This window comes from Atractosteus spatula, chromosome 4 (assembly GCF_055471065.1).
Source record: "Atractosteus spatula isolate fAtrSpa1 chromosome 4, fAtrSpa1.hap1, whole genome shotgun sequence".
Classification (NCBI taxonomy): domain Eukaryota; kingdom Metazoa; phylum Chordata; class Actinopteri; order Semionotiformes; family Lepisosteidae; genus Atractosteus; species Atractosteus spatula.
In genome coordinates this window covers 72,460,873-72,473,266 of record NC_142709.1, presented here as the reverse complement: position 1 = coordinate 72,473,266, position 12,394 = coordinate 72,460,873, and the positions used below count along the sequence as shown (strand labels likewise).

The following is a 12,394-nucleotide window of genomic DNA, read 5'->3' as shown; positions in this document are numbered from 1 at the left end:
AGTTGTGGTCAGTAGAAGTTCAGGGTGCTGGCTGTGCGGTCAGTTGTGGTCAGTAGGTGTGCAGGGTGGTGGCTGTGCAGTCAGTTGTGGTCAGTAGGTGTGCAGGGTGGTGGCTGTGTGGTCAGTAGAAGTCCAGGGTGCTGGCTGTGCGGTCAGTTGTGGTCAGTAGGTGTGCAGGGTGGTGGCTGTGTGGTCAGTTGTGGTCAGTAGAAGTCCAGGGTGCTGGCTGTGCGGTCAGTTGTGGTCAGTAGGTGTGCAGGGTGGTGGCTGTGCGGTCAGTTGTGGTCAGTAGGTGTGCATGGTGGTGGCTGTGCGGTCAGTTGTGGTCAGTAACGCGTCTCCATGTGCTCCTCAGCTCCGGAGATCGACGAGTCCTCGGTGATGCAGCTGGCAGAGATGGGGTTTCCCCTGGAGGCCTGCCGGAAAGCGGTTTACTACACAGGAAACATGGGGGCTGAGATGGCCTTCAACTGGATCATAGCCCACATGGAGGAGCCTGGTAAGGCGCCACCTCCGCCATTCTCCCGCGTAAAGATCGCGCAGAGAGTAGACGCAAGGAAAGAGTCTCCTGGGGTTCACCAGGGCTCAGGAGGCGCAGTGTTGGGGTGGAGCCTGTGTGGCTCTCTGGTGTCTCAGGGGTGCGGGGTGGCAGGTGGTGTGGCCGGCCCTGTCCATTGGGATTCTGGGAGGGTGACCTCTTGCCTGACTGAGCCACTGGTCCGCACCACCCAGACGGCTGGGCTGGGTTTTTGCAGAAGACAGGGAATAAGTGCACGGCTTCTGTGCAGCTCGAAAAACGAAAGGGAGTCGTGGCATCAGGACAGGAGTGACCAGTCACTGGACAGGAGTCCCCTCCGGTACCTGTGAGCTGGACTGGTTTCCTTCCCAGGACTCGCCTGCACAGCTCCTGTGCTGAGAATGGGCTGCGGTCTCCCTGCCTGGGAGCGCTGCTCTCATTCACACACCTGCACCTCACTGCAGCGCCCAGCACCAGCTCGCTCACCTGCTGCATCAGCACCTCAGCGCCCGTTTCCTTGTGCCCTATTAGAATCTAGAGGGTTTGCTGTGAATGCAAACCTCCATACGTAATAGTGCTTATGTACTTTGAATAAGGTAAACAAGGCTTTATTAGTCCCCACCAATTCATGTTTTGTAAGAGTCCTGTGCTTCAGAGCCCCATTCAATAAGACACACAGTTGGAATCTGTTATGGAAGAGTAGCCAGGCTGTCCTGGGCCCTGTGATTGGTTTGCAACCCTGTGGTTTGTACAGGGGGCCGTTTTCGTGGAGTCATCAATCTTCAAAGAAAGAATTGCTTTCTGAATAGCAGCTTTTCTGCAAACTGACTGCTTAACGTGGAGGTGGAGGGGTGTATTCAAAATGTTACTCATTCAGCAGAGGCGCAAGATGAGCGGTTTTGTACCCACTAAAGAAACAGGCAAGGCAGGAATGCTTTCATTGAAAAACTGCTGTGCTGTTGCATTTCTTTATGGTGGTGATGCCAGGTGCAGTCCTGATTGTGTTGATTGACAATGGACAGATGGCCCCAGTTTAGGCCAGACACAGCTCCAGTCCTGGAGTGCTGTGCCACGTTTGCTAATGGAGCTGATCATTGGCTTAACTGGTCTATTTGAACGATTTTCATAGGTCTTCAGCCGATGATTTAGAGAGGCACTCGAGGACCAGGGCTATGCAGTGCGGTTCCCAGTACAGTCAATGAGTTATTAGTTTACCAGAAGGAGTGCATGTGAAAAAGAGATTGATCAGGAGGAAAGAGAGAGAGAGAGAGGGAGACAGCTTGGTCTCTTGAAACCACTGTAAGAAAAATATGGTTTTCATTTTCATTCGTAGAAGGCAACGGTAACAGAAACGCCGGAAGTAATCCGCAGCAGGGTAAGTAGATTAACCCCTTGTTTACCAAGACGCACACTCGTTTCTGTGGGACCTCAGGCCGTCAGACCCGTCTGTCTTTTGTGTCCGTGGAGTCCGGGAAGTGCACATTTGGAAAGTGGGCATTTCCACACCCGACGGTGAGCTCCAATCACCTCGGCACACCAGAATGCAAACCCCTGTCACCAAAACGTAGAAGGTGTCTTCTAGTCCTCTGAGAACAGTTTCCCATAGTTCATAGCGACTCTTTTAGCACAGATTCTAAACCCCCGGACCGAAACACTTACTTCTTTATTATAAATGTACATGCACCGTATAGAATTGATTGAATATGACTGTTATGCTTTGAGGTTCTCAAGACTGCATGCATTTTTTTTCCAAAAGACTACTGTGCGCTGGAAGTTGATTAAGTAGCTTTTTCCATTGAAATCTGATCTTTTTTTGCTATTCATGAACTCCATATCCTGTCCATCGTTCGTCTGTTCCCCAGTGTAGAGCTGCAGACGCCACCTGCAGAGATCAGGCCTTGTAAAGTGCGCCAGCAGTCAATATGTGCTCATAGTGCATGAATCGGTCCCCCGTCAGCCTGGGCCTGCTTAGGATCACCCTGGTGTGCCTGGTCCTTATCGGTTCTGAATTCACACTCCTTTGACAAACAGGGCTCACTGCGCCCAGATACTTTCCTGGGAGGATCTCCTCTCCTGTCCTGTGTGTGCTCTCTGCCTGAAGTACAGGGCAAGCACATTTTTTCCCAGATTCAGTGAAACAAGTCACAGTCGTCCAGATAGCCTCTCAGTCCTTATCATTGGGTTTAGCATCATGGTAGATTTCCAAAAGTATCAGGTATGAGAGGGGTAGCTGCCTGTAACAGGAGCATTGCAGAATCCCACTGTAAAACAGTGTCCACTGCACAGGTCAACCAGCCTACCCCTCTCCCCTGTTTCTGTTGAAGCCATTGTGACATATGAGTTTCCCATTGTCAAAACACCAGTTAATTCTACTGTTTCCTGCTTATGTTGTGTTCAGAGGTCAGGGCCTGGAATTAATGTTTGCTTTATTTTGTCTTTTAATACAGTGTTGGGTTATTTCTATAGCAAGCAAAGCTAACTGGTCATTCTGCCAAAAGTCTTCAGTAGGCTGAATGTGTCAGTGTGTAGAGTGATCGCAAAATTAGTTTAGGTTCTGTGGTTATGCAGAATTAAAAAGGCAATCCTGTTTGATTGTGAGACCTCATATGTCCGCATGCTCCGATGTAACCCAACAAGATAGAAACCATTGGTATACAAAGGGTTAAAGATGACGTTAAAATAGGGTTCAATATAGCTTAGTAGTTTTACTAAAATCTTTTTCAAGAAGTTTTTTTTATGATGTTACAATGTTAAAGATATGACTAGAAAGGTAATTGTAGCTTTTTTGGGGGGGATAAATAGGGACACTGATTCACTCCTAGGATTCAGGAACATTTTGTTCTTTTTTAATTCCTTTTTTCAGCGAAGGGTCAAGTGCTTGTTGCTTGTGCTCCAGCCCTGTGGGCCTGTGTGCTGGTGCACTTGTGTTCACACGCTTGTGCTCAGCGTGAGACTAGACTGAAAGCGGAGAGGAGCAGCAGTAGCAGCCTTCTGCCCCAGAGGCGCAGCCGTCCGCAGGCCCTCGGCTGGGCGTTAAAGCGAGGACCAGCGGCTGGGGGGGGCGGAGCAGGGTAACGGGGGGCGTGATCAAGGCTGTGAGCTCGACATGCTCGTTCCCGGGGGGCCAGCCCGCCTCGCACGTGCAGCTCCAGCCTCACGCTCTCCAGGGGCGCCGTATAAATGGCTGACCCTGCACTGTGACCCCCAGCGTCTCTCTGTCTGTGTTTCTCCTGGAGAGCAAGCTGGGGTCTGCGAACAGACAAATTCCTCATGCAAGAAATTGTATAGGGCCAATAAAGTGATCTCTTATCGTATCTTCCATGCTGCTGATGAAATAACCTGCGTGTGGCCTGATTGTAGTCGTGAGAAACGTGTGTCTGTTTATAACCTCCCTGTGCTCCATCCTCCATATGAGACACCCTCCATCAGGCAGAGGTCTGGCAGCCGCGCTCCGGAAGGGTCCCGGGTCGTCGCGCTCCGCGGGCCGTCTGTTTAACCGGGCTCAGCCCTTCCTCCTCTCTGCCCCCTCCAGATTTCGCCGAGCCCTTGGCCCTGCCCTCGTTCGGGGACCCCGGGACCGGGGGGTCGGGCCTGACCTCCGGGATGGACAGCCAGCCCCCGGAGGAGAGCATCGCCATCCTGACCTCCATGGGCTTCTCCCGGCGCCAGACGGTCCAGGCGCTGGGGGCCACGGTACGTCTCGCCCGCTGTGCCGCCCTCCCTCGAGCCCGGCATGAGGACAGAGGGCACCGCGCGCCCACCTAAAACCCGCCCACTACTCTCTGCACGAGGAGAGGAGGCTGCAGTTCTGACCTGTCCTTTGTAAATGAGCTGCAGTTCTTGTGTACCTGAAGTGTAAGTACAGTAGAAAAGTGCACAGGGATATTCATGCTCTGTGCTTCTAGCAGGTTATTGTTAATGTATTTGAAAGAATGGTATTATTAGTCACCTTACTGTTAGTATTATAGGCTTCAGGTATGCTGTGAGTGGGCTAACAATATCAGTATAGCTGGTTTTTAAGAATACAAGCAAACATTAGCAATATTGTTTTTTAAAGCCTTTCTAATCAAGGAGCTAACAGTAATACATATTCATGTATACTATGCAATTTTGTGTGTTAAAAGTAAACATCATATTTGCTACCGATGCATATGTATGTATCAGTGTTCCTGGGTATATTCGTTGTTCAAGTAATCTAAAGAGTGGGGTTTGTCATTCAGCAGGTAGGGAAGTTTTTCCGGAAAGAAGGTCATTCCATATTTTATCTGTAAGATGCAGGAGGTGTTAGTTATCATTCCAATTGTTGGATATTGAGGTCGGTGTTTCTTCTACAAAAACAGTAGACGCTTTGCTTTTGAAAGCCTCCAGCTCCTGTGCCGTCCTGCTCCTTTATCAGACCTGAGTCTGCCTCCTGTGCATGAAATGTGAAACCTTCGTCCAAATGCCAACAGGCCATATTGTATATGTATTTCCAACTGGGTCACTGTTCCACCCTGGACCACGCGCCTGCTCAAGTGAGTCAGTAAACCCAAGCTGCCTCAATCACACCGCTAGCGTATCTGGAGTATAGCTCCCCCGAAGGCGTTGGAAAGGTTTACTCAAGAACGAAAAAGAAAAAAGTCTTGTGCAACAGCGGGTGCTGTTTGGTGAATCATGTGCCTCTTGGCACAGGCTAGAAACGTGCTGTGCACTGAGGCACGAGTCTTATTGCTCTCACTGCACCACGTCTGTTAAACAGCAGGAATACACAAACCCCTGAAGGATAGTGTAAGACCGTATTTTGTATCTAGGATGCTGTAGTGGTGTGTAGACAGTATTTGGGAACATTATGCTTCCTGGTCAAGCAGCATTCTGGCAAACATTTTCACAGTACGACCACCATTGTCAAATTTTGCATGTGTTCACCCTGTATTCTGAGGTCTCTGCCTGCAATTTGTGTAAAAAGCTCTGTCTAACGTGTTATTAAGAGGTGTGAGGCTGCAGGAGACTGGTAGTCGTTCCGATAATAGCTCTGTGTCTGAGAGGGAGTCTGCAGCTTCACGAGACCTGTGTAAGTACAGAAAACTGAGCTGGGCTGAGCCAGGTTCCATCACTGCTGGGGCCGGTGGTCCTGTACAGTCTCGGGGAGTGAAAAGAAAGCTTGCGCTGTAAGCAATGTGTTCATGTACACACAGTGAAGGTGTTGCTGCCGTGTGTGCGGGTCTGAGGCCACACGTCCGGCCCATGTGACTGGTTTGGGAAATGTGTTCCAGAACAACAACCTGGAGAGAGCGCTGGACTGGATCTTCACCCACCCCGAGAGCGAGGAGGAGAGCGAGGCCGCCTTGGGCGTCGTGGACGCGGAGGGCAATAGCACTGCCGCCGCCGCCTCCTCCGGCGCAGAGCCCGCGGGCCCCCGGGTCCGAGACGGGCCTGGACGTGAGTACACGCCTCTCTGGAGCTGGGCAGGACACAGGCGCTGCCTCAAGCCAGAACAGTCTCCCCCTGGCCCAGGGGTCCAGCTCCAGACCTTCGGCTCTTTCTTAACACACCAGAGCAGCTACTCCCTCCCCTTCTGCTCCAGCACCCTTGAATACTCAGACACACACTGGTCCATTCAGCACAGTCAGGATTGCAGGAGATGCCTGGCTAACTGCATTATTGATTAGCCAATACTATAGCAGCGACAAAAGAACTTCCCAAAGACCTGGCCAGACTCCTGGCAGATGACACTTAATGAGGTCAAGAGTATGATGTGCAGGTAATAAAAACAAATACAAAATGGAAAAAACTGAGCTTGAAAAAGCTGGTTTATTCAGCTTAAGGTCATTGATGACATTCATCTTTAGGATAATGTGGGTAAGCAATTAAATAACTGTTAGGCTAGTTAAAAATGTAGAACTTAAATCAACGGATGTTCTGTTCATATTGTACAGTGTACTAGTACGAGCCGATTTAGAGTATTTTGTACAGTTTGTTTTTTTTGTCACCTGCTCTGGAATCTGTCCAGAGAAGAGCAGCCTGAAGCATTCTGGGACTTGAGGGAGTGAGCTGGTCTGGTAAGAACTGAAACTGTCTAGTCCTGAACCGAGAGGACTACTGGGGGACATGAAAAATACAAGTTTGAGGACTTTGAATACTAGAAACACTGAAACAGGAACTCGGAGACTCAAGTGGAAAATACAGTGAAGTACAGGATGTCAAAGTGAAAAGAGGAGGCTCTTCTTTTTACAAGCAAGTGGGTGTAAAGTCACTGGGATGTGGAAGTACAGCCCAGCCATCTTGTTGGTTCCTACTTGGTAGGGCCGAGTGAGACTCTTGGATTAATTAGCAACTAGCAAACAAATAAGCTACTGTACATAATCTGCATGGTTTCGTCTCTATTGAAACTTGCATATTCATTACAGTTAGAATTTCAGGCAGAAAATTAAAGTAGATGTGAACTGTTTGGTCAACAAAAGCAGTAGAACAGAAACTTGCCCTTTTCTTGTCGTTTGTTTTCTCGACTGTGGCGTTACAGTGTGTTAAAATATTTAAAAACCACGTGCCTACCGATTCACCACGCACAGGACTACCCCCTCCAAGATGAAATCAATGCAGTTTGCAGGAAGAAGTTGGAATTTCAGGGAAGAATCTTCAGGAGACCCTCTATCCATCAGTAAACGCAGAAGATGATGGCGATAAAACGCACACTAGGCCTTTTCTCTTCGATTTAAATGAGGGTGCACTCTTGTCGTTTGTCTCCTCTGAAATGTAATTGCTTTTTTTGACCATTCCCTGAGAGAAAGGCATATTTTATTTTTAGGGGAATGGCACCCCAGCAAAGAGTACTAAGTGCGTCATGACTGTTGAGTTCCCTCGAGCTGCTGTGGACCTCAGAGCTGGTCTCCTGTTCTTGTGTTGCAGGCTACGAGCTCTTTGCCTTTATCAGCCACATGGGAACATCCACGATGTGCGGCCATTATGTTTGCCACATTAAAAAGGAGGGCAGGTGAGTGATGCTGATGGGATGTGTTCTCTCTACCTGGGTGGCCCGCACAGTTAGATGTCTGGTCGTCTGTGCTAATAAACCTCCTGGCCCGCTGGGCACACCCTGCGCCCCGGGTCTGTCACGCTGTCCAAGGGCGGGCGGTTCGGTGGGCCGAGGCCCCCGGAGGTGTGGTGTGGGTTTGTGTTTCTCGAGTCCGATGTCTTGAAAATGAGGACCCCCCCCCCCACTACTCCACACCCTCTGTCTAGTGCATGGGGTCTCTCGGAGAGCAGTTTGGCTTGGCGATGGCGAGACAGGCTGGGTAGAATGAGAACGCAGTGCCTCCGGTTGTGATGGTCTTTTGAGGTCAAACAGCAAGCCTTATGCCTTTTTCCTTTCGTTGTACCAGCTGTTGCATAGCTGCAGCCATGCGTGTGTGGCAGGGCAGTGCCTCCTGCTGCAGGCCGTGACTCCAGCGTCCTGTCTGTCCTCTCTAGATGGGTGATCTACAATGACCACAAAGTGAGTCTTTCCGAAAGGCCTCCTAAGGACTTGGGCTACATCTACTTTTACCAGCGGATGGCCAGCAGCTAGGCCTGAGCCCTGGCAGCCAGCCTCAGAGCCGTGGTGCTCCAGCCGGCGGAAATCGAGACCTGTCCACGCTGGAGGAGTAGCCTGGACACCAGGGCGAGAGCCGTGGGTCGGAGAGGGAGAGCGCTGGGAGATGGCCGCCATGTTGCGCTCAGGCCCAGTACAAGAGGGAAATCTTTTCTGTGTGTTCGTGAGATGTTCAACGTGAATTTCCGCGTGTTTGTCAAGGGTAGATGTGAAAGAAGACGCGTGCAATTTAGTTACCAAAAGCAGCTGTGCTATGCCTTGTATATCAGAAGTTTTTTTGGCTTTTTTTTCATGACTTTCTTGTTGTTGTTGGCATAACATTTTAAAAAGCCTTAATTTTCTAGGAGACTTTTTATTTTCCTGAATGTCCCGGAACAGAACGTCCACAGAGTCCTTAGCTCTTGCGTTTTCAGACTGGCGCAAGTGAAAAACAGCCTGATCTCGGAGGATACAGTGTGTCCCAGACTTGCAGCACCTTTGCAGTTTAAAGACCTGTCCAGGGAGCCAGTCAGTTCTAAAACCCCTGGCTCTGCCCCCACCAGCATCAGGAGCACGGTAGTGTAGAGCTGCAGATGTGAGAGGGAAGGCAGTGTGGCCGGTTATTTAAGGATCTGGCTTCGTTACCTGGGGGCCGTGAGTTCAAATCCCATTGGGGGTGTTGCCTTGGCAACTGCAAGGGGGTCAAGCACTAAGCAGATATTGTTCTTTCAAAGGTCAGATCCTGAAACTGGGAGGACCTCTGTGGAGCCGTGTGTAGGTGCCACATCTGGTTGTGGTGGCTGGTTAATAGATATGCCTAATGAAGAAGCCTGATGAAGTTTTTGCGTTATTAATGTAAATTAATCATTACAGATGTAGAGATCCACTCTCCACCTGTTCCTGCCTTTTCATGTATTCTTAAAAAAAAACCCCAGAATGATGGGATGAAGGAAAGGGCAGCGCATCTGAGCGGAACCTCGAAGCAGCTTAAAAAGCTTCTTGGGAGAGAGAGGGTCGGGCTGTCTGGCTTCTAGGAAACGGGAGCTGTGGCCATTTCAGTCTGTCCCTCTCCCCACGGCTCTGCCAGAGGGGCTGCTGCTCGTGGCTGTCTTTCACTTGAGCAGCTCTGTTATGTGCCGCAGGTGTGCGTTTGACGGTGTTGAGTTAATGAATTCCTTCCCAGTGTATGAAGTGACCTTAGCTCTTCCTCTGCGATCTCCCTGTCACTCCAGACACACGAGTGTCCACAGTCGTCACTGTAGTTGCCTGCTGAGAACAGCTGCAGAAGGATTCTTCAGAAGGCCTCATTAGTGCCTGGGTTTCTTTTGTCAAAGAAACTGAAACCATCTTGTCTTTGATGCAGTATAATTTAAACAAAGTTTTATTGTAAAGCACTTTAATCATAGAACAACCTAGACTGCTTTGTACGAAGAAAACCGCCAGAATTACCTTGACCCATCTGTTCGTTAGTTTTGTTGTGGAAAGTAGGTGACGTTTCAATTAATTGTGCCAAAACCGTAGGTGTCGGTGATCTCAACCAAAATGTTGGCAGTTGTGATTTTGCCAGCTGAGGTAAAACACTGTGGTGCTTTCTGTTGCTCGGAGCAATAATTTTTGGTACAGTCCGAGGGAAACCGCAGCTTGGGGATCGTAGCTGTCTGGGAAAGTAAAACTAGCAGTGAAAATGACGCGTTGTGATCTGGTTAAAAAAAAAACGTTGAGTAGAATCTACAGCTGACCGCTGTAGTGGACAGAGTACGATGCACTGTGTTTAATTGTGCAATTATCCAGGCCTGCTCCTCCCTCAAGAGTCATATCTTTACACACTAATCAATGATTCTGTGGATTTTTTCCACCATTTTACAGGTCCTTGACATGACATGACTGCGCAACCGGGATCGTCTCTCACTATTCAGTTTTTAGGTTGGAGAACTTGGGTTTTCTGTTTGAGGTACTGAACTATATCTGGTTAATCTCCGTTTTGAGCACAAATGGATCTCCAAAGGACTCCGAACTCACGCAGACGGGTCTCCAAACATATCAGGGGCTGCCAGCCTCTAGGCTGTGCCTGGCGGCTTTGTGCTCATGACATACACCTCCCAGGTGTTTCAGAACACCTCTGGTTTGTGCGCACGTTGCACTTGTGGTTCTGAAAAACCAGGCCGTGCACTCCAGAGTTAGACCCGTTCCTGGAGTGAGAACGGACAGCATGCCTTCAGCACAGCGGCAGTGGGGTGTCTCTGGGGGAACCAGCTACCCCGAGAGTAACTAGAACAGCTCTTTACAGAAATATGGAGGTGTGGAGGGGAGCCATCTATATCCCCTCCTTAGCTGAAGAACAAGCACAGTCTGTTTCTTGTAAATATTTCGATTTTTTTTCACAGAGCTGTGTTTTTTTTTTTCTCAAAATTCTAGTCTCCCCACCATTCCCACTACCATAACCAACTGAATAAACTGAAATGGACTGGTTTATTACAACTGTGCTCCATAAAGTGCCCTATAAATGGTAAAGAATGTACTTTTATCACATTTAAAAGTCTCAGTTCAGTGTTTTGAAGTCTGAATGTGTTCCCTGTGGTGCTGAGCTCCAGCTGAGCTGTTGCGAAGTTTCCCAAGAAAATCATAGCACGACCCATAGCTAATCGGTCCCTCTCTTGTGAAATTTCAAGGGTCGTCTTCCTCATTTCACCAAAGTTATGTGCATCTCTGAAGGATTCAATTTAGCCATATCAAAAATGTATTTTAGTTAATGTTGTGTAATGTTTGTAGTCATAGATGATGCTGAAGTACAGAAAAATAACTCTCCGCCTTCCTTGAATGTGGTACTGCACAGAGAATGTTTGCTGAGTATAGGTGCAATATTTAAAGAACGCATGTTGTTCTAGTGAACAGTAGTGCTGTAGGCACAGTGTAAATGGTACCAGCTGCTTCTGTGTTCCAAGGGCATAGTTTTCAAGTGGTGAGTCTGTAGTATGGATGAAATAAACCTCTGTTTTTGGTACACCATGAACTCGGACGTGACTTGTGCAGAGATTTTCACTGCACTTTCGCTGTCCCTTTTGTCAGCTGCTCCCTTGTGATTTATTTTTATTTTTCCTGTAAAGCGAACAGCCAGTCTGTGCATGTGACGATATGATGTGTTTTTAGGGAGTTTTGTACTAATCTCGCTGTCAACGCCAGATCAATAACGTCTGTAGCTGCCAGTTCTCCCTTTGTGATGCAAAGTCTGTGCAGCCCAACTGGAAATCTTCAAGGTTACTATGCAAGTCCTGTCGTCTGTTTCAGTTCCCTCTAAGCTCTCTGTCCTCTGCCCACTTGTTCTTTGCTCCTCTGTTTCCCGGCTGTTGTTCTGTATGCTGTAAGCTATAAGCTCTAGTCTATAGTCTTGTAGTCTGCCGCTGCTTGTGGTGCTGGCGATGTTCTGGGGGATACTGTAGGCCAGGAGTTTCCAGTCCTGGCCGTGGAGACACACACCTGCTGGGTTTGCTTTCACTCGGTCTCTGAACCCCTAACTGGCCCAATAACGGGATGAATCTGAACTGTTTGGCTGTTTTCACCTCTTGAACATGTCAGATTTGCCTTTAAAAATAAAATCCCAAAGTGCCGAGTAGAGAAAAAGCCTGCCAATATTCCAGTTAAGCAGCTTGATAGCTCAGTTAAGGCCTGAGTTTATCCAGAGGGGCTGGAGTGGAAACCCGAAGGTGTTGTGTAGGATGACAATGTCATTCTGCCACCCTGACTGTCTCTCTGTGTGACCTGTAAGAGCTGGGAAACGTACAGTTTATCTCTGCGTTACCACACGGTTTTAATTGTTTATGTATTATCTGCACACGCACTGAACATTGACACTTGGTCATTACAATTGTACAATTTTATTTTTTTTTCATAAATTTGGTGAAGGAAAGTTTTCACCTGTTTTTATTGGATTATTCTTTTTGCAAACAAGATCGTGCCAGTCCTGGTTTGTCTGCACTGGATTCTCCACATGTAGTCCTTGTCAAAGACACCCTGCTTTCTTGTTGGTGTGGTTTAATTTCAGTGGGACGAGTGTCTCGCTCTTGCAGAGTGAGCTCTCTGGTCGAATCAGCTGTGGAGGCGCTGGCTGGCTGTAGTCCTTCTGCTCTGTTTCACCAGCGATGATCGAAGAAACACTTGGCGGATAACTTTAAGGCACAACCAACTACTCACTACACTGGTGCTGCTCACTCTTAACATTAGGATGGTTCAATAAATTCAAAACTTGTTGATTTTTTTTTTATTTTTGTCATTATTTGGTGAATTTGTTTGGTCAGTTTTGACCTTTTTGTCAGTTGTGTGTTTGATAAGATTCT

At 48.4% G+C, this 12,394-nt stretch overlaps 1 protein-coding gene across 6 annotated transcripts in view; it reads left to right on the top strand.

Annotated features, from left to right (window-relative positions):
- usp13 (ubiquitin specific peptidase 13) overlaps positions 1–11,971 on the top strand; it is a 33,510-nt gene extending 21,539 nt beyond the window's left edge. For 3 of the 6 annotated variants that reach the window (XM_088913572.1, XM_088913573.1, XM_088913571.1), the window contains exons 17-22: positions 356–499; positions 1,851–1,892; positions 4,050–4,210; positions 5,770–5,935; positions 7,403–7,487; positions 7,964–11,971. In XM_088913572.1, the coding sequence (XP_088769698.1) occupies positions 356–499; positions 1,851–1,892; positions 4,050–4,210; positions 5,770–5,935; positions 7,403–7,487; positions 7,964–8,060 (695 nt within the window). In that variant the 3' untranslated portion in view covers positions 8,061–11,971. The remainder of the gene's footprint in view (positions 1–355; positions 500–1,850; positions 1,893–4,049; positions 4,211–5,769; positions 5,936–7,402; positions 7,488–7,963) is intronic. The other 3 variants (XM_088913575.1, XM_088913574.1, XM_088913576.1) reach the window with 2 other exon arrangements.
- The last annotated feature ends 423 nt before the right edge of the window (positions 11,972–12,394 follow it).